At 42.7% G+C, this 27,640-nt stretch overlaps 1 protein-coding gene across 5 annotated transcripts; it reads left to right on the top strand.

Annotated features, from left to right (window-relative positions):
- Positions 1 to 447: 447 nt before the first annotated feature.
- On the top strand, positions 448 to 27,640 carry DEAF1 (DEAF1 transcription factor). 5 transcript variants are annotated; one of them, XM_067295827.1, is made up of 14 exons: positions 448 to 779; positions 2,394 to 2,491; positions 2,891 to 3,020; positions 3,911 to 4,057; positions 4,892 to 5,031; positions 5,763 to 5,828; positions 6,877 to 7,003; positions 8,022 to 8,150; positions 9,056 to 9,184; positions 14,045 to 14,295; positions 22,470 to 22,535; positions 24,521 to 24,610; positions 25,271 to 25,390; positions 26,924 to 27,640. In XM_067295827.1, exons 1-14 carry the CDS (start codon positions 470 to 472, stop codon positions 27,026 to 27,028), a joined length of 1,908 nt encoding a protein of 635 aa, XP_067151928.1. In that variant the 5' UTR covers positions 448 to 469; the 3' UTR covers positions 27,029 to 27,640. The 5 variants fall into 5 exon arrangements, 2 of the variants coding, with proteins under 2 accessions (XP_067151928.1, XP_067151929.1); XM_067295828.1 differs by lacking the exon at positions 25,271 to 25,390; XR_010884052.1 differs by lacking the exons at positions 24,521 to 24,610; positions 25,271 to 25,390; positions 26,924 to 27,640 and adding an exon at positions 15,221 to 15,374 and having other exon boundaries at positions 22,470 to 22,508.

Genomic DNA, 27,640 nt, shown 5'->3' with positions numbered 1-27,640 from the left:
ACCCTCTGGGCCGGACCGCTCGGGGACTCGGCCCTGTTCGGGCGGGCTCGGGTTTCCCACCCGATCTGTCAGGTATCGCTTCGGGCCGCGCTACTACGGACTCGGCCGAGCTCGGCTCCCGTCCTGCGCTCGGATTGGCCAGCCGGGAGGAAACGCGGGCCGAGCTCGACGGGAGCCACCGATTGCCTTCGGACGAGGCCTGGGAGGACTCGGGAGACTTCGGGCGCGATCGGAAGCGGTTCGGAAGCGCCCGATTCCGCCGCGGGGAACACGTTCGGAACCACTCGGGCGAGCTCGGCACCGCTCGGCCGCCCGGCGAGGAGCGCTCGGGTGACCTCGGGGGATCGCCCCCCCCCCCCCGGGGCTCCCCTCCCCCCGTCTCGAGCCGCGCTCGGGGGGAGAACGGCGGCGGCTCGGGCCCCCTCGGGCGGGCCGGCTCCCCCCCGCCCCCCGGCGCCGGCCGCCTCGCATGGAGGACGCCGACTCGGCGGCGAAGCAATTGGGCTTAGCGGAGGCGGCGGCAGTGGCGGCGGCAGCCGCAGTTGCAGCGGCGGCGGCTGCGGCGGCCGCGGAAGGATCCGAGCAGCAGCAACAGCAACAGCAGCAGCAACAAACCGCGGCGTCGGAATCGGAGGCGGAGCCCGAGGAGGAGGAGGAGGAGGAAGAGGCGGCGCAGGTGACGGCAGTGACCGTGATGGCTGCAGAGGCCGAACACATCGAGATGGGAGCCGAGTCCCTGCCGAGCGCCGACGAGGCCGCCGCCGCCGCCGCCTTCGCAGGTCAGGGCGGGCGGGAGTGCGCATGCGCAGCTCCCCCCTCCCGGCGGCCTGGCGGCGCGGGGCGGCCGCTGCGTGCCGGGCTGCGGCCCTGCTCGCCCTGCGCGTGGGGACGCGCTCGGGCGGCCTCTCCTCGCCTCGCCCCACGTCGCCTCACCGCACCGCCCTGCACGTATTTCCCCCGGGGCAGAGCCGCCCGCCCTGCCTCCGTGAGGGGGCAAGGCTGCGCCCCAGTGGGGGGCTTCGAGGCCCCCTCGCCGGCCGCTCCTCTCCCCTGCTTGCTGCCTCCTCGGGCGGGTGGCCCTGCAGCACCCCGAGTGGGTGGCAGCAGGTCCGCCGCCGCAGGAGGCGTCAAGGAGCCCCGGGGGCGAAGAGCAGTGTGGCAGCGACCTGCTGTCGGCTGTGGGACGTGGCCTGAATCCTCTTTCTGGGGATGCCCCGGTACCATGCAGCGACACCACCCCAGCCTCGCCACAGCAGGAGGAGGCGTCGAGGTGCAGGGCCGGTGGCTGTTGGGGGCGATACCCTTTTATCCCCACTGCTGCACGTCTCGTCCTGTTGCAGAGCGCTTCTCGCCCTGCCTGGTCCCCACAGCCTCCTCGAGCTCCTCCGGAGCCGGCCGTGGAGGTGGAGGGCAGATGGCAGCCGTGAGGCCTTGGCCTACAGTGCTCCCTGCCCGCTGCTGCAGCGTCCGTGTGACCTGAGTAAAGGGCAAAGGGAGACGGTGTGACCTCATCTTCCGGCATATCTGTGAGGTCTCCTGTTCCTTCGTGTTGCAGAACAGAGACAGGCATACAAATGAAATAATTCACCTCAGGCGATGCAGTGAGGAAACAGCAGATTCAAGCTGAGGCTTTACAGTTTACTGACTCCCAAACTCTTGCAGATTACAGTCTTCACTCTTAAACTATCTGAGCAAGAGCCTTCTTTTGCATCTAAAACTATTTTGACCCTGTACACAGTTCTCCCATTTAAAAAAGTGCCCTGACACATGCAAAATTTTAAAGACAAGCTCTGATATGCAGATAAGGAAAGGAAAAAAACTCTACCCACAATATCTGGATATTTATCTCCATGTGTGCACAGGAGCTTCAGTGTTGTTTTTTTATTTTTCCACAAACAGTGGTACTGAAAAATCCCTAATTTTAGCTAAGCTGTCACATGTTATGCTAAACACCACATAAACATTTGCATATAATTTTGGATGGTTTTAGCTGGAGCAAGCATACGGCTACTTGCCCCCTAGAAATTAATATGTGGCTAAGGGAGAATCAGTGGTTCTCTCTTATCCTGATGTTTGCCAGTCACCTCTCTTTATTCAGCATCACATTTTTTTCTGGTACAGATAGAATATTCATTTTTCCATTAGTTCAACACACACTGATAACTACTGTTGTGGTCTTGAGGGTGAAGCATGTTCAACCCAACGCAGTTCTGAAATTTGATAACAATCAGAGAGAAAGTGTTTTCTAACAGTTTAAGGGTGTTACGAAAAATAGAATTGATATTGAATAGAAAGGAGGGAGGAAATGTAATTATATTTTTTGACATTTATGGCCTTTATCAGGTTCTTTGGATGAAGCAGAATATTAGGTTGATTTCTATTTTATCTTTCAGAAGTCACCACAGTGACAGTAGCTAATGTTGGTGCCTCTGCAGACAATGTTTTCACTACATCTGTGGCAAATGCAGCTTCAATTTCAGGACATGTGCTGGTAAGTCTGTCCTTTCATTTGAGGGCCTTAGAGAAGTCCCATACATTTTCTTAATGTAAATGAAGCTCTTGGGTTGTGTTCAAGCTGTAGTAAGGTCAAAGATGTCTTTTCATTGCAGTATAAAGGTATTTAGCCACAAAACCATCAGTAGTTGCACATACAGATTTTTCTTTATCCCTTGGACTGTTTTGCTCTACCTTTCCACCCCCAAAGACCCACTCTGTAGTGGCGCTAATGAAACGTGTAACCTTTGAGTTTGGCTGGCTGAAATCTCAAAAACTAACCTAATAACTGCCATGCTGATTAGTGGCTTAGGATACCTTTGAGAAGATTTTGGGGAATACTGAAATACATTGGTGTTTTAATTCTATCAGTTAAAACTCTTTATTTCTTCTATAGTCTGGGAGAACGGCCCTCCAAATTGGGGACAGCTTGAATACTGAAAAAGCCACTCTCATAGTGGTTCACACAGACGGCAGCATTGTAGAAACCACAGGGTTGAAGGGGCCATCAGCACCTCTCACACCAGGTATAAGGCAATCTGTTTTTGAAGTGTCATTCTCCTGAAGGGTTAGCTTTCTCTCCACCTTGATCATGTTGCTGGGAATAGAAAACGTCTTGTGCATGATATTATGAAATTGCATTATAAGGACCATTTGTCCCTTCTTGACGTGGTGCTCTTGTCTTTCTTGGGAGTAGGAGAAGAATATTTACTCTTTTTTTTTTCTCTCAGAAATATATTTCACTTTCTCATTTGCCCTAACCCTTGCAAATACGCTTCTTGCAAAATCTTAGCCTCCTGCTGGGCTGTCACATACCTTCCTACATGCGTCCCACCCCCAAAAGCAGATTGATCATTATAATATTAATAATGAAAACCTGAATCTCCTAGTTCTCTATATGGGCTCTTTTTAAAGGGTCTTTGAACATGATTGTGTCTCTGTTCAGGCCTTTTGCTGATATTTAAGGGTCACTATAGCTCGAGTCCTTATCGCTAGGATTTTGTTCTGCTTGGCAGTTTCCTTTCTGCCCACAAGATGGCATGACAACCCTTTAGCAGTCGGTCACATTACAGTAGCATCCTCTGCAAAGTGTAAGATCCAGCCAGCTGCTTTAAGCCAGTGCAGGTTACAACCTGTGCAGTTAACGTGCTGTTTCCTAACATGCGGTTTGCTTTATTTTCAGTCACTTTTGCGGTGTTACATCACATCAAGATTTCTTAAGCCTAGTAGATCAGACTCACGGGCGTCTGTTCCAAACTGAATTATTTATGGTGTACCATGTAACTTGTGTTGCTGTGGACGGGTGTCAGCTGCTTGAATTAACCTCATGACACTGTTGGCCTAGCCAAGCTGAAAGTCTGCATGTATAGACAGTGTGCCTTTTGGTTGCTGTCACCTTTCTTTTCTTTTCTCAAAGGACCGCAGTCTCCTCCCACCCCTTTAACATCCGCCCAAGAGAAAACTGGAACCAAGTATAACTGGGACCCATCTGTGTACGACAATGAGCTCCCAGTGAGGTGTCGGAATATCAGTGGGATTCTGTATAAAAACAGACTCGGCTCAGGTAAAAATGACCACCTTGCGTGAAGAAGTGTGACGTCTCCTTCTTCACTTGGTGCACTCTTCTTTTAATCAGGCTACTTTTAAGAACCTATTATGAAGAAAAAAAGGACAGCCTAGTCCATCTGGGTATTGTTGTTCTCCTGTGTTTTGCCCTCTTGTTTCCTCGCTTTTTCTTTGGAGGCTTTGTGACTTTTTTCTTTAATTTGTGAAGATACAGGCTGCTGTGCAGTAAGTCTTCCTGATAATAGGCTGCCTTTTTTGAAGTTCTTTTTGTGGACCTCTTAGAAATAGACCTGTGCCTCTATAAAGGTCTGTAGAATCCCTGCTGGACTAGAAAGTAGATAGCTTGTCTCCTAATGGGACTTGTTAGTTGTCTTAGCCCCTCTTCTTCTCTTTGTATCTCTGTGGGAAAGCTGAAGAAACAGCAGCAGAAATTGTCAGCAAATCTGAGTGCACAGCACAGCATTTGGTTCATGCACAGAGTTTTCTGCACAACTAGAAGGATTAGGAATTTAAGTGAAAATTAAGGAAGAAATTAAATTCATGGTGTTTATCCATTCATCCTTCCTATGGATGAGTCAGTTTTTCTAGCCTGTTGATGTATTAGTGAGGCCTAAAGTTGGAACTTGCTAAACATGCACAGTGATTGTAACAGCCAAAATGATAAATGGTACAGTTATCCTAAGACGATGAAAAGTAGCAGAATGGCTTTGTTTGGTACTTGCTTTGGATTAACTGCAGTTTTGTCCAGCAGCTTCAGTATATACTTCTTTAGGGAAGTGACAGAATAATTCTTAACCTTTATTACCAATTTCTTTTTTCTAACTTAATTCAGGAGGCCGTGGTAGGTGCATTAAGCAAGGGGATAACTGGTACAGTCCCACTGAATTTGAAGCCATGGCAGGACGAGCCAGCAGCAAAGACTGGAAAAGGAGCATCCGCTATGCTGGGAGGCCACTGCAGTGCCTTATTCACGTAAGGTTAAGCTTGTCTCCTACTTTGTGCCGGAAAGGGGCAGGTAGCATCTGGGCAGAGTCTGTCCAGCGCTGCAGCTAAAGCTGTGTGTGCTGCCTTTGCAGAGTAATGTGTGATGGTACAGTGGGGCAGTTTGATTTGATTGAGAGTCGGTGGTGTAAGAGGAATTTTTCTAGATGTTTTTTCAAATAGCATCTTAGAAAATTTACTCGTACTTGAAAAAAGGTTACAGTTTATGCAGGAGGAAGTCCAGCCTTCAGCTCTGTACGGCAACAATTGGAAAGTGTGCTCTCTGCCCGTGATACTGTAATTCAATAACCTGATCTTCTTGATTCTGTTTGCTTGACAAACATGTTCTTCGCTTGCAGCATCTACTGAGTATTACTTTGGCTCCTTTATTTCCTGCAGTGTTCAGGCGCCTGATAGAGAATATGGCGTTGCCATTAGATTGACAGTTGATTTCTAGTGGGCAAAAGCTTTATAAAGTCCCCCAAAATTCACATGTTCTTGCTTTCTGATTTTAAAATTGTTTGTTCTTCCTTCACTCTTCTCCCCTCCACTCGCCCCATCACTACACTTTCTGTTACTGTATAAAGTCTCTAGGGGGGAATAGATATGTCTTACTGGGAGCTGTCTGAATTTTTTAGTAGAATACAGTCATGCTTGCAGTGATTTTGGTGATTGCTAATCACTATTGCTCTGATGCTGAACTTACAATCTTCCTATTTCAGGATGGGATTTTAAATCCTCACGCTGCCTCTTGTACTTGTGCTGCCTGCTGTGATGACATGACTCTGGTGAGTTGTAGCTTTATATCCATTAGTTTTAAAAACAATTTATCAGTCAAGCTGCCCAGCCATCTATGAGCAGGTCATGAGCATCCTGGAAATGCTCACAAGTATTGTGGATGCAGCATTTTTTGTCCAGGCTGCATAAAGAAGGAAAATAAGGAAAGAACTGCCTGCTAGGACTATTGCATAGGCAGCCTCCAATGTTCATAACTGCCCCTCCGTGAAACTGGGTGATTCTGGTTGCTGCTTTTTTCCTTTTTTTTTCCTTTTATTTGTATAAAATGCCATTTCTGGGATATCAGAGCTATTTGTGATTTTTTGACTCAAATTCCCCAAGTATTTTGAACTGGAAAAAACAAGTTTATATTAGAAAGCAGTGTTTTGGATCCATATTTTCATATTAAAATATTTGTTTTTTCAAAAATGAGGTTAAAGTCCTGAAATCAGAACTGTTTAGCTTGACCTGGAGCAGTGTTTTATGGTCCTTTTCTACTGTGAACTGGATGACTTAATTGTTGTCTAGATCTGAAACTAATTGCTGCCTGTCCTCCCTTCACTCCTGTTGTCTTTTCTTCCACCATCTTGGCCAGTAGACAATTATTTGCTCAGTTCTGCTCCTTAAAATAATAGCGGGAAGAGGCAGAACCTGTGCCTTTTTAGCTGGAGGGAGCTGAGTGTGTGAACTTATAGAATAATTATTTTTATAACAGTGTATTCGGGGAAGTGCGCAAATAGTTTTAGAACATTTTGCTTGCTGAGGTGAGTGATACCCATTTCAAATATCTATAAAGCTGACACAGCAGGGACTCCATCAGGTATTAATCGTTACAGTATGTCTTAAAGACTGTAAAGCCTTAAACTTCTTTTTTCACAGGGTTCTTTTGGTTTGGAGCTGCAGTTTAAAGGGCTTTTTGATCAATTGTTGCAAATCAGCTATTCCGTGGGAGTAGCTGCTGCTTGACACTACTCTCAGCTGCATCTGGAAGAACTGAAGTAGACCCATAGGCCCAAAGAAGTGCCTCTGCTAATGTCTGTTTTCTGTCTTTTTATGTAGAGTGGCCCTGTACGACTCTTTGTACCATACAAAAGGCGGAAAAAAGAAAATGAAATGCCTGCAACTCCAGTGAAAAAGGATTGCCCCAAAAATATAACCCTACTCCCTGCTACAGCTGCTACTACATGTAGGTTCTTTTCTCCTGGTAAAAAATGCTTCCCTTTTTTGAAGAAGAATTGTCAAACTAGATATTTTATGTATATCAGCAGCCCCATGGAATCAGCCAACTGAGAAAAATTGCTTGTTTTCGTGGCCATTCCTTTTCATTGAGTAGTTTTATTGGCTCAATCTCTTTAGCCACTTCCCATTTTTAGAAACTAGAACAGTGTTGCCACCATCTGGATTGCAAACAGGAGTGCAACTCCAGGTTTACTGGTCTGTCTTCAGGAGGCTAGTTTTTAAGCATCTTAACATACTTTTCCAGTGGGTATTAGGTTTCATACCTTGCTCTGAGAGAGGTCTGGATTATCCTTCCCCTGCAGGAGTGCTTCTTTTGGTAGCAATTCCATCTTTCACCAGACATGGAACTATAGCCTCGGAGTCTGAAACTCGAACTGTTTGTAAAAAGATCCATCTAACTGAGCAGTGTGCCGCAGAATCAGCCCATTACCAATTAATGGTGCCAGATAATTAGTGTTGTTTAAAAATGGTTTTAAACATTTTGAAGCCATTCAGGTATGTTCATCCAAAAGGATTTTGTCACTTGTTCCTTGCATTGGCCGAGCATGTAGCAGTACAGTTAGTTAAACTAGTCCAACTAGCCAAACTGCCATAGAATTAGTTGTGTTCTGAGGTTTCGTACGTTGTTTTAAGTAGTAAGAACCACTCTTGCTAAAGTTATAATAAATTAGGATCAGCCAGAAACTGGTGGGTTTTGTAGGCCGCTTGGATTTTTTCTGGTAGGTGTTACATTATTGCTTTCAGAGCAGTAATTGCCTGCAGAAGGCGAGCAGTGCCTTCGAAATCCAAATGGGGTTTTTATTCCTATTTTCAATTTTATGGGTATCCAAATTTGGATAGCACAGGTCGTTTACTGATCTGTGAATTCTGTGACCTAGGACGGTTCAGAACAGGGATATCAACAGCTAAACAACCAAGGCCTCAGAGCTGACTGTTAATTATGAAAGTACTTCTACTATTTCCAGTCACCGTGACTCCTTCTGGACAGATCACTACCTCCGGTGCTCTGACCTTTGACCGTGCATCGACAGTGGAAGCCACAGCAATTATCTCGGAAAGTCCATCCCAGGGTGACGTTTTCACCGGAGCTACTGGTAAGTGTTTGGGCATGCATTTGCTTCACCCCTGTGAGACCATTGCTAAAGGAAGAAATGTTTGGAATGCTGCAGGAAGGATTTGTTTCTCAAGAGCTTACGCAGAGGCTATACGTAACCCACTCTCCTTTCTTTGAAATGATTTCAGCAGCTTGAAATCTTACCAATTTCACAAAAGAAGTTAGCAGTTTCTCCAGATGCTGCAGCTGCTAATGCACACCTCTGCTGGTTTCTGTGGCTTTGTGGTCATTTCTGTCATTTTTTCACTCCTTTTTGGCCCTGAATTACTACCAGAAAGAGATGAGCATTGAAACTGTGTGAAAAATGCTGTCAAATGCCCAAAGTAAATCAAACAAAACATAAATGCTCCTTGTGTGTTCTTTCAGTTTAATTCATATATTACTTTTAGTAATACTTGATACAGCAGTTCCCAGCCTTCCCACAGCTGCTCATCAGCACCAGCTGAGATCACTGCTTCTTCAGGTCATGGTTCATCCAGCTTATTTCGACTTCAGCAGTCTGAAGATCACACTAGCCTTTTGTCTGGCAGGTGATGCAGGATTATGAGCTCTGCTGGAAAGGCTGATCAGCAGCTGAAGGAATTAACCTTCCCTGAGAATCATAATTTGGAGTCATCAGTGTAAATATATAGGCTTGAGGGGGGGGAAGCAGACAGTAATCTTGGCAAAAACCTTTAAAAGTGAAAACAGAGACGGATGAAATCACCATGCAAGGTTGCCTTGCTTGCTAGCTGAGAAACACCATTGTTTCTCATATGTGACTCTTGGAATTTTCACAGAGTTTAAGAACTCATATAAACATTAAAAAAAATGGATGAAAGAAGCCTAACAAATGCCTGAAAGCTGTGGTATGTGATGGTTTATAATGCCATTGTTCTTCTGCAGTTCAGGACACCAATGTCCAGCAGCCTTGCCGGGTCAGTCACCCAGAACCTCACTATCCAAGTTACCAGGACAACTGTCAGATTTCACCTTTTCCTGAAGCTGCCCTGCCAACGTCTCATCCAAAAATTGGTATGTTTTATATCTGTAAGGTTAAGATTCAGTTAGCAATGCTTGAGTTTACCTCGTATTCTTTTCTTCTTTCTGGGCAGAGGTAAACATTGAGACAGGAAAATAAATTTTATTTTGTTTTGCTTAGTAGTTGTGCAAGTTTTAAGATTTGGACAAATAGATTTTCTGCTCTTTGTGAAAGGTTTTTCACTCTGATCTTGAGAACTTTGCTTTGTTGTTTTTTACCAGAGGAGGCTGCTGTGACTCTGTTGTTAAATCTTCTTTGCAGCCCCCTGCCTTTCATAAGGCTTTAAGGCTTTTGTCACCACTTGGGCACTGTGGCTAAATATTTAGTGTTTGATCCGAGAGCATCCCCTTGCTTAGAGATAAAATTAGATCACAGAGGCTCTTCTAAAAACTCGCACGTCTTTTTATGAATCCATTGATACTCTCATGCTGGAGGCAGTTTCAGGCAGGTGTGGTGTGCTGGTTTCAGGCCCCAAGTCAGTTTTTCCTCCCTTAAGACTGACATTTGTGCTGGAGTGATAGTTGTTTTTTAACAAGTGCCAATGTGAGCTTGTCCTGCTGTGGTCAAAATAGACTCTGGAGTAAAAAGGAAAAGATAGGAAAGATGACAAATGCAAATCAGCCATTTAGTGTTTGATAGAGCAGGTTAAATTGATTATCAAATATATCTTCAAATGAAATTGCATTACATGAGCTTAATGCTCTTTCATTTGTAGAGCTGACTTATAAATTAAGTTAACTACAACAGCAATTTCTTGTTGCATGTACTGATAGAAATTGAAAGCGTTGAAGAAACCGGAATTGCAAACATAGGAGTGTTCTTGCTTTCTAAGTTTCAGTTGAGCCTGGGCAAGAGATACAGTAGGGAATAGTCTGACAGTGGCTGGTTGATGCATTAAGTGATTTATAGGCCTTCTACTTCTCTAATTTCTATGATTCTATAAAGTTACTTGAGTATTTATTCACTGATGTCACTGAGGAGCTGCAAGACAGGCAGGTTTTGATCCCTATTACTGTTTTCTCAGACATCAAGAAGAGGTCATGTAAATATAGTATTCATTTGGTCAGTTCAGAAGGCTTTCACTTTTAAAGCCCTCCTTCTCCCCTTCCATTCTGGCCTTTTATTTACTTACTTATTTGTGCTTTTATAAGGCAAACTGAGGCTGAAGCTGTGAATTGAAGATTAGGCAGCTGCCACACAATGCATCATCTTAATATTTGCCTTTGTTGTTTTGACAAAGACTTGAGCTTTAGCACAGTATGACGTTACATCTCTAGGTGGGAAGTATGACTTGGAAGCCTCTGTTCTGTGGCTTTGGAGTATAGACTGTGATGCAGCATGTCAAAGTGCTTTCAGTGGAGTGCCAGGACTGATACTTTTTAAGGCTCTGGGATTTTTGATCAAATATAAGGATTACTTAGCTAGTTAGTTGTATGCCTTGTCCTGCTTTTACAGTGTGTTCTGTTTTCCAGTCAATTCATCTCTCTTAACCTCTGAATATTGGCTGGTGTTTTACGTTTGCTTTTTGTCCCATAAGCCAGAGCAATACAATGCATTCCTCCTCTGTCCAGAATGACATCTGGGTGGTGGTTTTAAGTCTCTTTTCCTTAGTCAGGTCTTGATGTTATTAATTAAATATTGATTTTTTTTTATCAGTGAAGCAAAGGTCATTGTTTTATCTTGACTGATACACCTGTGCTAAATGGAGGAATCGGAAGTAATTCCCATTAGATAATGTTGTCAAATGTCAGGCTGTACTGAAAAGGTGACAGTGGAAAAAGTTCTTCTGCAAACAGTTGTTGATAAAAGACAAGTTTATCTCTTGCTCATATCTAAGTGCAAATAGTTCTATGCCAGTCGTGTGCAAATGGATTGAAATTACTATCTTAATTAAGGGGTTTTTTGACTGTTAAAATGTCAGTCTCTCCGTATGATGAACTTGAAGTGCTGTCTGTCAGAAAAGGTCAAACATCGAATACACAGTGACCTAGAATACAGTATTTTTTGAGAATTTCTGAGTTTTTTGATACCTGTCCCCTTTATCTAAATCAGTGCTGTATTCTTTCATCTTTTGCTGCTTGCGTGAAGAACTACCAGGTATGATTTGAAAAAGACTGAAGCGTTAATACACTTAAATCAGTTTCTGGGTTAGAATATATTCACTGTTCAACGCAATGGAAACCCTTTGCAAGAAGTCCTGTTTGTCTACAGGCGCTTTATTAAAGAAAGGCTCTCGGAGAGTGGAACTGCTGGAATTGCAGCCTGGTTCAGGAAACCATGTTGGCCTGCTCCTGTTCAGGACAGTATTTACATTTGAATTTTAAGTCTCATTTCAAGTGTGGCCCTGAAGATGTTTTCCTGAATGAGGGGTCTGTCATTCTGAATTTAACTAGTTTGTGCAGTCTGCTATTCTGAGCTCCGTTCCACAGTGAAAGAAGTTTGAGAGACTGGTTTCTGTCTTTCTTTCTGGAGCCACCTTAGGAAGACGAGACTGACTAGAAAGCTATTTTTATGAATATCTGTAATGATATCCAAAATGGATTGTGATGAGAGACTGCTAATAGAGTGAGAATGAAGTGCCTTCAGGCAGTCCAACCTCTACGCTTTGTTCAAGAACTTCCTGCTTAGTAAGTTTGTTTTCTTAACTCTGGTTTCCAGGAAGAAAATCTGGCTCCGATAACTTTCCTTTTTAATGGAATAGTTAATAGTTAGTTTAATAGTTTAATAGTACCCTACCATGGCAGCTATGCTGCCAAACTACCCGGGAAAGTATGTGTTTTCTCAGCCTGCAGTACATATTCATTTTCCTGTGTGCTGAATCATTTTGAAGCTCCTACCTAAATATGCACAGAAAATTCCTGAAATAGACTATTGGTAGATTTTTCACCCAGTAAGGCCACACAGACCTGAAGGTAGTGCTGCCTTTTTTTCTTAGTTTGTTTTTTGTTTTGGTGAACAGTGTAGAGGGGAATTTTGAGGTCAGCTGTTGGTAGATGTGAACGTCTTGAGCTTAATTTTATGGCAGATAGTGCGTATTTATAGCTAGAGTTAGAGTTAGATTTGGGGAAAATAAGGCCAGCAAAGCCAGATAACGTTTGTTCCTGGAAATGTTGCCTGAGGTGAGTGTACACTGTGTATTGTTGGGTGCCTACACCTAGATTTAATTTCCTCATGCTATGGCCTCCCCGTGTGTATGCAAACTTAGGGTTATGGCTAGTGTTATGAAAAGTAAATGTTTTAGAGACACAGTAACTGATATTTTTTCTGAAACATTTGTGAAAGTAAGTCTGAGATCGGTATTGGTGGTTTTCTAGAACTTGTGTTTATTTTTCTAGTGTAGGTTTTGGAAAAGGAAAGACTACAGAGCCACAGTAATTGCAAGATTTGGGGGTTAGTTCAAGGAAAGCATTGTTGGGTTACTGGGGTAGGACTTTTCACTTCTTTCTTCTGGTGGCTTCCTAGTTAACATATTCAAACCTGCAGTTACTGTTAGGGTTATGGTTAGTATTTGAAAAAGTAAAGGCTGCAACATCTCAATTGATTTGGTTTTGTTCTTTTAATATCCCTTGGAGTATGTTTAGGAGAACTATTGCTGGGTTTCTGTGCTTTCATATTTAGTTTCATACCTGTGGCCTTCTGGTTTATACAAAAGTTAAGTGCTATAGCTGGGTTCTGGAGGAAAGGGCTGCAGACAAGAAATTACTCCTTTTTTTTCTCTTTTTTTTTTAAGACTGTCCAACACAGTAAATGTAAAGCAAATGTCAGTGGATGTTAATGTCTTATGTTAAAATTTCCATCTAAACTGTGTATGTTCACTGCCATCCTTGGGATTTGGAAAGGAGAGGTTTCAGAGGTTCAATGAATGTTGCTGTTTGGAAAATCTGATACATTTGAAATAGACTGATACATTTGAAAGAGATACAGATGGCTGTGAAAGTTTTTTTAAAAGCCTTTTGGTGTTTGAGTGTGGTATGTGTATTTTTATGCTCATAGTTTGTTTTATGGTTAGAATCCAAGATGATGGAGTCCAAAGAAATAACAATTGTTGGGCTTTCTATAAGGGACTTCCCAAAGAGTGTTTCTGGAAAGTGTGTTTATGTCATATGTGTATTTTTGAGGTGATGATAACTGTCTTGTTTATATTCCAGTCTTGGTTCAGGGTTACTGTTAAGATCAGAATTCCATAGGGAAACATAGGGGAGCATAGTGTGGACTGATGCCTGTTTTGCAACCTGAGAGTTGATACCTGTGTAGTGATGTCAGGAGAGTTTCAGGCTGGAGAGTGTTAAAAAAGTGTTTGTTCAAGGCCAGCGGTAGGGTTCGGAATTAAGATGGTGGGTGTTGCAGATCTAGGTTTGCTGTTGTATTCTGTCTTCTAGTCTGATATATGGAGTAATTAAATAGGTACACAAACTAAGAGAGATGGGAATCTGTGATTACTCCTGATTTCAAAAATATTATGGAGCACTTGGTATTTTAGGTCACTGAAGGATTTATTATAACCTTATTTTAGCGATAGTTAAGGGAAACATAGGTGGAACATCATGATAGTGGCAGACAAGTTGTTGGGGGTCTTATCTTCACTACTTAATTGTGCCTCTCTGCAGCAGTGCTAGAAGGTGTTAATTCCTTCCTAGAGTGAACAATAGGGTTAGGAGTGCATGTTCTTCAGTCCTCTGGATTTGATCTTAACCCACGGGCTTACTCTGCACAGCTCTGATTCACGTAAGGTAGGTCTGTTTAGCTGAAACTTAGCTGGACTGGAAGTTTTGGTAGAGCCTGTAAACAGAAGAACTCTGTGGAAATGGAATGCTCTAATTCTATATATTTTGTTTTGCTTTCTTTATATTCAGTGCTGACCTCACTCCCTGCCCTGGCGGTGCCCCCCACTACCCCTACCAAAGCCATATCCCCTTCGGTGGTGAATGGGCTGGAAGTGACCGAGCAGCGAAGCTGGCTGTACTTGGAAGAGATGGTTAATTCGTTGCTCAACACAGCCCAGCAACTGAAGACTCTCATTGAACAGGCTAAACAGGCCAGCTCCTCCTTCCGCGAGGCTGCTGTCACGCAGGCGAAAATTCAAGCTGATGTGGAGAGGAAAGAGGTAATGATGCCAGAGGAGGTGAGACGACTCAGCCAAGGCCATCTTTTTGGCTGAATGATGAGTAAAGCAGTACCTTGCTGTTCTTCACTGGCTGTAACTGTGGTAGCCCTTAGAAATTGTTTCTAAATTCCTTGATAGCAGTACTACCTAGACAAATCAGAGTTATTCATGTCATGAGGAAAGGAATAGAGTGTTCTGGGATTCCAGTAGCTGAGGGTAGCAGGCTAGTCACATGAACAGTTTGGTGTTACAAGTCCTGAGCTCTTGCATCAGGTGTCCATAAATTTCTGAGACATGAACACTGAATTCTCAATGAACCCTGCTATAGGGAAGATCCTGAGTGTTCAGCCACGTGGCGATGCTTTCTTCATGTCAAGTGAGCAAGGCTATCAGAGGCTTCTGACTGCCTGAAGAGGTGCAGGGATGAAAAGAAGAGCAAGCTGTGGAGTTTGTGGGGAAGATAAGCAGTAAAATTTTGAGGTGTCTTACTGAGCATTGTGCAAGCTGATCTCACGTGAGTCCTGTGGTAGGACTGCAAGGCAGGCTGCAATGGCAAGGACTACAAGAGTATTCCCTGCAGGCTAGTAGTCAGGGGCCCTTATCTCCTCTGTAAGAGATCATCTACAAAGATTGCCCTGTTCTCCCTGCTTTTCTTCTTTTAAACTGATGCATGGTAGGGACCCTGGATTCTTCTTTACACCAGTTCATGCCTGCACCCTGAATCCAGCTCCATGCGCTGCTGAATGCATTCCCCTTCTCCTGCAGGTCCACAGCTGCTGGTGTGGACTTGAGGGAGAAAGGGAGGGCAGTTTTACTGTGAATTTGTTCCGTTGTCAATAGCTGATGAACTCCTTTCTGTTACACCACACTATCTGCTGTTGCCATTGGCGTTATTGCTAACGTCAGCTTTCCGCTGAATTCATAGGCATGAGTGTGCAGCAAGAGACCTTGAAGAATTGTGTGTGGGAAGACTTTGCTGAGAGCTGAGAACCCCTATGACAGTCCTTGCAGCGTCTTTGATATTCTTTGCCACGTTGTCTCTGCTAAACTCTTCTGTACGCTGCATCCTTGATGTGCAGGTGTGTGATATGTTGAGAGTCTAATTCTTCCCTGCCTTCCACCTGGGCAGAAGGGGTGTTCATGCTGCTGTCCAGTTGTGGGCCGTCTGCTGCTAAAAAGCTGTGTAGAGCATGGGATGCTGAAAAGTTGGAAGCTTTGACACAGTTTATAGCTGAAAATCTGACTTTGTTTAACTTCGCTCTCTGCTTCCTTTTCCAGTTTATGTGCTGTCTTCCCTTCTGTTTATCCTTACAGTGGTTTCTGGAACAGCTGTTCAGTGTCCATTCCCCCTCTGATCCAAATCCAGCCGAGGCAAAGTGTACTTGCTTTAGTGTACTCATAGTTTCTTCTTGTCCCAGGAATGGGAGTTAAAATCACTCCTGTGTACCGATTAAAGTGCTGGCTTTACAAGGCAAGGATGAGCATGTGTTTGTTTCCAGAGGAGGTCCTTTTCTCAGTAACTTTTGAATCCTCAGCTAAACGATTTATGCGTCTTACCATTCCTCTTTTGTAATGGGTTCCTCGACAGCTTGGTATTTGGATAAACACTCTTGCTGATGGTGGTATTTTTTTGTATCCAAATAATGATTCTCAAGCATGCTGCTTTGTGCCAGCATCTGAAACCATCTGGGTATACTGCAGGTAGCTATTTCTGAATACCGTCTGGTGAAAATTCCATTTTTGGAAAAACTTCTGGGTTTCTGGGTACAGGACTGGCATTTGAAGTAACTGTAATAAATGTCAAATAATTGGCTGTCTGCTTTTGTGTTGCTTAAAGGTGCTTTTCTGATTTCATGAGCATTTCCCTGATTTGTAACATGTCTCTTTCCCACCATAAGTTTGTATCTGGTCATAACTGCTTTTTTGACACTTAAGGTATACGAGAAGGGGGAATAGAAGTAAACCTACCTTTTTTTGTTGACGATTTTTGCTGGACCAGTTTAATGCAGAGGAGATAGGTGCTTTATCAATATTTTGTATTTGTTATGCCCACAGAACTCCTAAGGGCTAACGAATAGGTGGAGCCCACCTGCTGCCTTTTTTCTTTTCATTAACAGGGACAGTGGATGCAGCAGTGTGGACACTTCCATGTAGGAGTACTACCAGTCTGCAGAATTTCTGTGTGGCGGTATGTTCCTACGTATTTAGAAAAGAAAGAGTGTTTCATTATGTCAGAGCTGCAGAGCAAAGGCCATACAATAGATTAAATTATAACAGAGCTGTAGATTCAGCTCTTCCTGGAAGAATGACTTAATACGTAGCAGGATTAAAGAAATCTGTTAGCAGGAGCAGTCTAGTTCCCAACTGCATACACAAACTTCATTGCCATGTCTGTAAATAACAGGTATCTTAACTTCCTGCAGTGCTGCGGAACTATTTCCCTAGTTCAGCACCCTGTCTCTTGAACTTGTGTTCAAGCATTTTTGATCTAGTAACTGCCAGCTCTGGCCTTGTTCATCTAGCGTCCCTGCTAAAGAGGGAGATAGCCTGTAACTTCTAACAGAAGAGCAAGGCAGAGAGATTGGGACAGCAGTGTCTTTACCTGCCCTTCAGAGAGTGTCTGAAGCAGCCCCAAGTTTAAGCAGAGTAGAGAACAAGTGGCAAGAAGAGCAAACAAATAGGAAAACTTCCTTATGCGCAACTTCTGTCTTATTCTTCCTAGAAAACAATAAATTAAGAAGCGTTAAGAATTGTTTATCACTTAATTATATGCCTTATTGTATATCGTGTATCACTTCTTATATTGCGTTTCACTTATTTTATTATACTTACTATTTAATGAGCTTTGGAGCTCATTAAGCATCACAAATGAAGCAATCTGCTTCTGTATAGCAGCAGTTTGGTTGGCTTAGCTTTAACTACAAGAAATGGTACTCTGTACTGAGCAGCGCCTTGTGCTTGTGGGATCTACGGAACTCCCAACTGCTAGAGGCAGGTTTTTGCTTCTAGTAGGGCTACAAAGATGATTAGGGGACTGGAACATCTCTCTTAGGAGGAAAGACTGAGAGAGCTGGGCCTGTTTAGCCTGGAGAAGAGAAGGCTGAGAGGAGATCTTATCAATGTGTACAAGTATCTGAAGGGAGGGTGTCGAGAGGATGGGACCAGACTCTTTTCAGTGGTGCCCAGCGACAGGACGCGAGGCAAGGGGCACAAACTGAACACAGACAATTCCATCTGAACATGAGGAAATACTTTTTCACTGTGAGGGTGACAGAGCACTGGAACAGGTTGCCCAGAGAGGTTGTGGAATCTCCTTCTCTGGAGATATTCCAGACCCGCCTGGACACAATCCTGTGCAACGTGCTCTAGGTGACCCTGCTTGAGCAGGGGGGTTGGACTAGATGATCTCCAGAGGTCCCTTCCAACCTCAGCGATTCTGTGATTCTGTGATTCTGTTTTCTTAGAGCAGGGGAGGGATTTGTGCAGACTGTAAGCTTATTTTTGTTATGTGTGAAGTCAAAGAGCAAACATCACTGTTACATTCTGGTCACACTTGCTAATGGTATTTTCCAGGACTATTCAATGGAGCCTGAGGAATATATTATTCTCCTCATCTGTTATTTTTGAAAGTGGAAACGCCAACATTAGAGAGGAATTTTGGCAGGAAGGGCACTTGCTAAAAGGAGCAAATAAAAAACATAATGAGCACAATATAAATTGGAAGCATCTCCGGTCAGGTTCCTTTCTTAAGATGGTATGTCTAATATGAATTTTGCAGGAAGATTGGATCCCTTACTGCAGTCTCAAACACATGGCAATACCTGGATACGAAGTACTCAAAATTAACAGGATGACTGAATTGGAAGACACTGAGAATTTAGAAAGAAAAAATAGGCATTAAGCTGTACAGTAGTGGAATATAAATGTATGTCTTCATATATAATTAGAGAAAATATTGGAAAATACATCTGTCTTTCATTCTTCTCTTATGTGTGACATGAAGTTTTTTGTTCACTCTGCCTCACTACTAGTATGATGAGTGTTACAGTCACGTAATGCTCTGTGTTAGGGTCTTGTGATATCCTTAGGTGTCCTGAAGAAACTGTAGGTCACAAATTCCAAGCACTGGAACTGAAGGCTTCACTGACATAGTTTTCTCACACGTAATTTTGTCATTTGGAAGTCCTCAAATGCACTCTGTTGCCATCTTTGTCCTTTTAGTTTCTGTAAATTTGTTTAAGGATCATGACTTGTTGGGCAAACTTCAAGACTGAGGATCGCTTCCAGATTTTGTTTTCAGCTTTGCCACAAGTTGCTTAAGTGCTCTCGGGTAAGTCCTTGGCCTCTCTGGGCCTCAGAGCCTGCTGTTTAAAATAAGAATAGCACTTCCTTCACAGAGGGCTTGTGTACCATTTTGCAAAGTGGTAGGATATCTGGGTAAAAGGTTTTGTAAAAGTACGAAGTGTCAGCAATATAAGTCCTTAAAATAAGGACAGCTTGTAAATCTGAAAATTAGAGTTCCAACATTTATGAGAATAATTTGTTTTTCAATAATTGCTTTTGAAACAGAATTGTTCATAGATTCCAAGGTAGAGGTTGAAAAGACCTTTTCTGTCTTGTTACTGTGTGCAGTATCCCGTGTGTAGCGGGTGAGAACTCCTTAATTAAAAAGCAGAGCCCTTGTAGTTCCAGATATGAAGATGAACCCTGTTTAAAAACATGGTGGCCATCAGCCATGTGCTTTCCATATATAAACAACAGGCACACGTGCAGCACGTGCTCAGCCCATGTATGGCTTTCTGCTTGCAGAGACACCAAGTATAAGTTATATTTGCATTACGTAGAAGTCTCAGGAAGTGATACACTGAAAGAAAACTGAACCATAAACCCTGCAGTTCAGTGTTTATACTAACTTTTTAAAATGAATCATGCTTATTACAGAAAATATAAAAATATTTGCAAGCTTTCTTGGCGTTTTTCATTGAATGTAACTGCTCTGTCAGAATTTCATTCGGCTGTTCATAGAAAGTTCTCTGCTAGCCTCATTAAATAACTTGTGGCTGAGTATATCTGATCCTTTGGGTATTGTCTCAATTTTGGTTTTACTGTATTTTCTGATTTAAAAAAAAATTATGGAGAGGGTGAGCGGATCAACAAAGGCTCAGTGTCTCTTACAAGAGATATTTGACCACTTGCAGGATTGGTCCAAAAGGAATGGATTAAAGAAAGTCCTTTACACAAAGGTCTATGTGCTTTGAAAATGTAATTTTTTTGAGAGTGCATTAAGCCATCGTTTATATCAGATGAACTTTAAGAAGGGGAGAATATATAAACTCACCAAATCCTGTGCCAGAAGACACTACTGGAAGATAATAAGGACATGCAGGAAATGTGTTAAACAGTGTCCCTGTATAAATTAAAAATAATTGGTGTTGAATTCTGACAGTTTTTTTAAACTGAAATAGTCCTCTTTCTTTAATGCCGTGGTGTCTACAGGGCCCTGTCCATTTGAAAACAAGGTGGAAGATTAAATCGGTTAACAGCTGGACCATCTGAATTCTATTCTTTTTTAGAAAGATTAAAACAATTCAGGACTAGAGAGTATAAAATTAACCTAAAAAAGGTTGAGCGTTTAAGAAATGTAGCTCTAGTAGGCAAATAACAGATTATACTCTCAAAGGCACCAGTGAAACAAATTGAGAACTGGATGTTGGCAAGAGTTTTTCTGGAGATGGTTTCGTGAGAGATCTGGACATGTCTGGCTTGATCCTTCCTCTGATCACACCTTTTCCTTCTCCTTATTTTCTGAATGCCTTGAATTCTTCACACTGTGGGTCTTGCGTAACCAGAGGACTCACTGCTCAGATGGATAAGAATAAGGTAGAAGAAGGTTAAGTAAACGTGTGGTTTCCACCAGTACATTTCAGGGATTGAGAGCAGACATGGAAGAGCTATTGTGGCTCAGACAAGGATAGTGGATGCCTGAACTTCCTCTTGATCTCTTTCTTGTTGGAAATCTCCCAAGAAAACAAGATTAGCCACATTTATAGAGGTTTAAGTGGATTCTGATGATGGAAAGCGTTTCAATTCTGGAACTATGGCACTTTCTCAGAACTGAAATTCAGTGTGTCCTTGACTTGCACATGGCTCTGCACAGGCTATTGCAGAGGGCACTTTACTGACAGGGACTATGTATGCAGTGATTTTCTAGTTGTATTTAAATGCCATCTTACCCCATGCTTTGGCATCCGTATTTCTACCTTCCTCACCAAAAAGAAGTTTAGAAGCATTGGGTAGTTTTCCTAGACCATTTCTATCCAGTTCTCTAGGCGTGGGTTATTTGTCTTTCACTTGCTAATGGAAAGTTCATTTCAACCTTTCCTGAAGAATTTGCTGTTTCCTCCCAGCCCAATTCTCTGCCTAGGTGCAGAGAAGTGACTGGTAGAGTGGTAGGGGGCAGATGCTACAGCACAAAGCATTGAGTCCCAGCTTCTTCACTCCAGATGCTCACTAACAGTAATATTCTCTCAAGAATCACAGTCATTTTCTCCCTAAGACACCAGAAGATTGATTCTCCTGCCAGAAGCCACATCTCAAGCTTGCAGGTGTATTTCCTGTCTTAATGAGAATGCTTGGACAAAATTTTGGTTTTCAAAGAGTAGTCTCAAAATAATAATTTTGAAATTTCAATAGACATGATATACACTTAACTTTTACCTACCCAATACATGAAGAGCTGGGGATGCTGTGTATGTGTTCGGTATTGCTAATTAGTCTGGTCTTGCCTATTAGTCTAATAATGGCAGAACCAAATCATACCTCTTGTATACAGCAGGAGTATTCTCTGCCTTCTCCTTCTCCTTAGAGAGTTTTTTAATTTGACTTTGTGTCATGGTAACATAAAGGTTTTGAAGGTTGTGATTTCACAGGAGAATAAATACTGTGATGTCAGGTCACAGAGACACTCTGAAACTAAGCCTTTAATCTCCTTATATGTTGGTTCATACTCCTGGGTAAACCTACTTTGCCTGAAGGTGCGGGTTGTTTTTTTTTGTTTTTTTTTTTTTTCCTCTTTAACTGTTCCCAGTGGAATTTAAATCAGGGTTAGTATGTAATCAAATTGGGCACAGTTTTGAATTCCTTTGTTCTATGATTCTTGTTTCTCAGCAGAGTTGGCTGTTGAGCATGGTCATACAATAGGTGGAGGAGCACTTGATTGGACTCATGAACTTGTTTGAAGTAAACATGCAACACATCTGAGGTGTGAACTTGTACAGACTCAATTACTGTCCAGTAATAAATTGGAGGCAAACTCACATCTTCCTGAAACAGAATCCCAGTTATGGCTTATCTTGAAAGACTGCTGCTTTTCCAACCCTACTGAATTTGCCTAATGTTTTAATTGTGAACATCGAGCATAAATCCCTAGAGGCTCTGTGCTCAGAAGAGAGAGGTTGGACAGACTGACTGACTGATTGTCAGTATTTCTGCTCCAGAGCAAACTAAATTCCTTCAGCTTTAAAATTCAGCTTCAGAGGACTGTTTAGTGTATGCTTTTACCCTTTCATTAAAAGGAAGAATAATGGTTATGGTTGATGCTCTCTTTAAAAAGTCTTGGGTATGTTAATTTTGTCCATTTGTTTTCTAATCCAATCGCATGTCTGTTGGGCTATTCCATCTCTCCAGACTCTCTTTTGCCGTTTAGTGGGTTAGGATCACTGGACTTGAACCAAAGTGGCCCAAGAAGGTGGCACTTTGGCCCTATTGCCATGGAATTTTCCTCCAGTTTTCTTTGCTAACTTCTCAATCTCTCATGTGTGGGGTGAAGTCCTCTTTACACAATTAAGCCACCTGTTTAAAGAATAGAGTGCTCAGCCTGATGGAGTGGGAGAGTGGATTTTGAATGAATGGTGCACTTAGTCGATGGTTTGTCATCTTGCTTCTCTACAATGGACCATATTCTTGCAAGCTTCTTCATCTGTCTCCAAATAATGGCATAGTGTCTCTTTGTTGTAAGGGAGCTCAATGGTTCCTTCCAGTGCTCTTCTGTGTATAGTTTTGGGCTTGACAGAAGCAAGCTCTGTGGCAGGATCCTCAATATAGTTCATCCTTTTCAACTCCTCGTGTCATATGCTGGCTATGAAATAACAAGTCTGGTGTATTTTTCATTGCAGCAGTATCAGAACCAGTTATTTCAACAAACAGAAGATGTAGATGGGAAAACAGAAATCATCATCAAGGTAAGCTGAGGATGTCTCATATTTTATGAAGAGTCCTTTGGGATATCTTGTTCTTTGTCTTGTTCCAATTAAAGATACAGAGTTTTCTATTATTATTACAGAAATCATGTATTTTATATCTGGCCTTTTCTTCTAGCAGAGATCCAAGCTCTCCCTAGCTGTGCTAATGCTCTGTTCTAGCAAAGTTTGTCCTGTTCACATTGTGTTCCGTATTTCACAGTCCTTCTATGTTTTCACAATCTTTTATCATCGTCTGGCCAGATTAATCAATCTGAGTCACTTCTGAGTCATGGTATTGCAGCTTTAACTGATATGTATCACTAAGGTATGATAGGAAATTCTGTTCCTTTTTGTCTTGCAAGTTGGTTATCAAAGCCACATGGTTCCCTCTGGCTTTCAGAATGGGAATATAAGTTAAACTTCTAGTTCAGGACACATGATTTAAGACCTCATATCTTTATGCCTTATTCAACAGTGCTTTCTAAGATCTCTGCGTACAAATGCATATACTGTGTATTTTCAACATTTTGCAGTACTATGCAAGTTATGGACACACTAGTATCTTTATGGGACAGATTTTGCAATTTGGAGCAGCTTTAAGCCTCCTTTTGGTGGCCTGAGCTTATAGCTGTACATTAGGAATACAAATATAGTTCAGTCACACCAACTGTTAATTGTAGGTACAGCGATAAGATATGAGCCCATGGTGTGATGAACTCAGTGTTAATCAGGGCATTGATTGTTAGATTGGTTGTGTTCAAAAGAAGGAGGGAGCCAGTGGAACTAAATATTGCCTGTGTTATGTACCACACTAACAGTACCTTCGCAGCCAAGAAATGCTTCCTGTCATGACCTCACACTGCTCTGACTTGCTAATGATTTGTCAGTAATTTAATGAGTTGGAAACTGAATGCTCTGTGAAGTGCTTATTTCTGTGATAGTTCATTGATATTTCCACCTAAACATACAAGTTATGTTAACTGATGTCACTGATACAAGATTAAAGTGCTAGACACAAAAACATCCGTTAAAAACTAAGTGTGATTTGTTAGCCCATAATCCATCTGTCCCATCCTGTCTTACTTCTAGGGCTAAGTCTGTGCTTCTGTTACAGTCTTTTTAATTTCACTCCTCTGTTTTCTATTTCTCCATTAGCATACTGCTTATATAATCATACTGCTTACTGGCAAAGGAAGCAAGCCTGTTTTGCCCATAAGTTTTTAAGGATTAGATCCCTTCTCCTTCTCAAAAAACAGGGAGAGGTAAAATTGAAGGGTACTGTCCTCATGCCCACTCTTGTTGTCCTTCCCCAGACCCTGTTCTCAGACACATTTAGGATTGTAAACCTGAAAAGCTGCCAAACAAACCTGTCTTTTAAATTTTTAAATTTGAGTTAAACGGAGAGTTCAGGTATGGATTGCCTACATATAGCCTGTACGCTGCTGTCTGTTTGGAATACACCTGCTGTTGGTTAAGACTGACTCCTGCTGAAGTCTGTATTAAGCTGGGAGTGGCTGACATAAATTGCCTATGCAGAGGGAGGCATCTGTATTTCACTGTGGACAGATTTCCACGACAACCCACTGTATTACCCATGGTTTTGAAGGGCTTCTTGCCCTCTAGAAAGGAAAACAAAGGTGCATTTCTTTTTCCAAAGTGATCCCAGGTGAAATGGCAAGGAGGGTGGAGGTCTGAAAGTGTACCCAGAAGCCACTGTGCCTATTTGCTTATGTTCATGTGTTGAAGATTTATTGGCAAACAGGGACTAAGGGGGCTGTAATCCCTCAGCTTTCATCTTCACACCACTGTCAAGTACCTTTCCAGTTACATGCTGCAGAAGAACTCAGAGCATTTCTGCCCCTCTGTTCAGTCTGTCTTTGCCACCAATCCTGCATTACAACACATTACAGGACCTGTATTACTCTTTAATGATCTCCCTGTTGTTGTCATCTCTGACATGGTCACTTTGCCTTTCATTTTCACAGCAGTCCTGCGTGAACTGTGGTCGTGAGGCAACGAATGAGTGCACAGGATGCCATAAAGTCAACTACTGCTCCACTTTTTGTCAGCGGAAGGTAAAAGACTATTCATGAATTGCTGATTCAGTTGTCCAAAGAGTGCTGTGTGAATGTGGGGAAAACCAGACCTGTAGTATGCTGCCTAATGTTGTAAGAACAGCAAGAGGAGTGGGCTGCAAAACTTGTCATATAATGCAGGTAGTCAGACCATAAGTCTTGCATGAATCAACAGCCTCAGTTTCACTCAGCATCCTGAACATGCCCTGCCAGTTGGAGACTGGAGAAGAAGCAGTAAGAAGCAATAAAAGTCAACTGCATAGTGGCGCATGAGCCTGAAAAAGCAAGGAGGGAAGCTGCGAGAGCTCTGTTGGTCCTACTGCTTGCGCTGTGTATTGTTCGTCAGTGACAAGTGGCAGGGAGCAGCATGGGCAGGCTGCTCCAAAAGGAAAGGGAGCCCAGAGTCACAGCAAGGCAAGTAGAGGCCAAAGGTGCAGTCCCACAGTACCCAAGCACAGCCAGCATTGCAGGTCTGATGATAGTAATCGGGGTCACCCAAGAGTTCAGGGATCTCCAGGCAAGATTGGAGTGATGAGGCAGCTCGGCAGGTTATGGTCAGGGTCTGGATCACCAGGGTATGTGGTCAGGGTTAAAAGCAACTCCCTCATGAAGTAGTGGGGAAGCATCTGCTGAAGATCCTTTCAGCTCTTTCTCAAACAGCTCTTACCAGAGGGCTGGTTTTGTGCAGCCAAACTCCTACAGGGGAAGAAATGCACTCTGGGCCCTGACAGCAAGCTCCACTTGGACAATAGGAACTTCTACTATCTCCCAACTGCCAAGGTAAACCTTTCTGTCATGGTGTGAGGTAAAACTGTAATCCTGTGCTTAATCTTGCTCCATCAATGTGGTACACACATAAACCAGAAAAGTTTGTTTCTGATCACATTTGATGATGTGGCCTCATACCTGTTTATGGCAACAGGGAGGGAAGGTCTTCAAAATACACATTTTTAAAGGTGAACTAAAAATCTGAGTAAAACCAGAAATGAGGGTCTGGGCATCTCACTAAGTGAACTGTGGGGAGCATAGGGACCAGTGAGATAGGAGCATTTTTTACAACCTTTCCCTAACACTTCCTGGTAAATTAAATACTCCTCAGTACATATGGTCCTGCCGTGTCACTGAGGACACAGATCTCTTGTACTTTGCATTAACTGTGATGCTACAGAGATTGACTGTGGAGTGAATTAGGTAAACTGAGACAACCTATAGCATTTTGAAGGATGGAGATGGAAACAGGTATGTTAACAGGTAAAAATACCTGTTACCTGAAGGAAATTGCTGTGGTTCAAGTTTCCCACTGGTTCTTCACAAAGACTCTTGGCACCTCTTGCCTTAGAGGCAGGGATAATTTAGTTTAGCAACGGTTATGATTTTGCAGTTTGTCCAAGTTCAGTCTTCATCAGCTGAAGCCAGGTGTATTAAGTAATTGATGAATTTTGACTGCTTCCTGGTTGTGTGGAGTTGTCTGCTTGTGCAGCAAAAAGATTAAAATTATTAAAGATTAAAATTTCCAAAGAACAAATGTTGCTTGTAAAAACCTTAAGAAATCTACCTGTTGTCTCCCCAAGGATCTCAGGGACAGTGGTTCTACCATATTGTTCTGTCGGTACAAAACATACTGGGAAATGGCATTGAGTAGTCAGGTTTTGCCTTTTTTACTAAGCAGCTCTTCAATTCCAAGATAACATCTCCCTGTGCCCATAGCTAGAGCTCTGTGAAGTAATATGGTGGGCTAGTTTGAGCCACTTGTCAATAACTGAATCCTTGAGATTCCCCCTGTATTTATGTTCTATGATCTGTGACCTCTGATTTGAGCAAGTTAGTTACATCAGTATTTGGTTAGCTCACACTAGTGTGTAAAGAAAGAATATATCGGGAGGTAATAGCGATATGCTAGGAATTGTATTCCTCTCCTTTACCATTACTGAAGTAAGGCACCTTGTATGGTACTAGAGATATTTTTGAGCTGTCTTTCAGGAGTGGGTTTAAGTTAAGTTCTGACTCTGCTTTGTTTAAATTTTCCAAGCCCTAACTGACACTGATGTGCTAAATCAGTTTCTGGACTAGGAACCAGCATTCGGCTTAGCTCATTTCCCCCTCTAGTATTGACCCAATATGTGCTTCCTTCTTTCCTATCCGTAGTTAGTCTTGTTTGGCAGAGCACTAGAGAGACCTGCTGCAATCCATCTGTGCTGGAGAAAGCAGTTCTCAAATACAGCTTCTGTTGGGGTTGAGTTTGCTTTTGCAGGTTGTATAGTTTCCTTGGGCCAGTTTTTCTCCATGACCTTTTCATTTCCACTTCCCTTGCAGGACTGGAAGGATCACCAGCATATGTGTGGTCAGTCAGCCACGGTGACGGTGCAAGCAGACGAGGTGCATGTCACGGACAGTGTAATGGAGAAAGTCACGGTCTGAACAAACCTACCTCTTTACATTTTCCATGAACAATGTAGTGGGGCCGGCTGGATCGGCGAGCCAAATGTGAATGGTCCGTCATTTAGGAACCAGACTCTTCTCACTAGCAAACTCATTTTTGAAAGACTTTTTAATAAAGTGACAGCATTTGCCTACTCACAAGCGTATTCCAAAAGTTTGAATAATGCAGAGACTGAGAAAACCTGATCTGGGGAAAAAAGAAAAAAAACCCACATCTATCTGCAATCTACCAGCTGGGTGCCACCTTCAGTTTAAGGAAGCTTTGACCTTGCCAGACTGAAATCTCCACCGTGTGGATTACAGTGATATCATCTCTCTTGAGATGGATCTAAAGCAGTTGCTGCAATGAGATTTGCCAATGTTTCCTTCTCCCTGTGCCTCCCTACCTCTCATATGAAAAAAGGAGTGATCCTTCATTCGGTTTATTTAATTGTCTTGAAAAAGACAGTATAAACTCTAATTTGCCATTGGAAGGATTTTTTTTTCCTGTGTTCCCTCTGTGCTGGGCAAATTTGGAACACATTGGAGCTTCTGCACTTGAATATAAGTGAAAAATAATGTGTTGTTAAATAAAATGCAGTGAAAGCATGA

Source organism: Apteryx mantelli, chromosome 4, assembly GCF_036417845.1.
Source record: "Apteryx mantelli isolate bAptMan1 chromosome 4, bAptMan1.hap1, whole genome shotgun sequence".
NCBI classification, from domain to species: domain Eukaryota; kingdom Metazoa; phylum Chordata; class Aves; order Apterygiformes; family Apterygidae; genus Apteryx; species Apteryx mantelli.
Note: the sequence above shows the minus strand (reverse complement) of the source record. Positions and strands in the feature narration are given on the sequence as shown.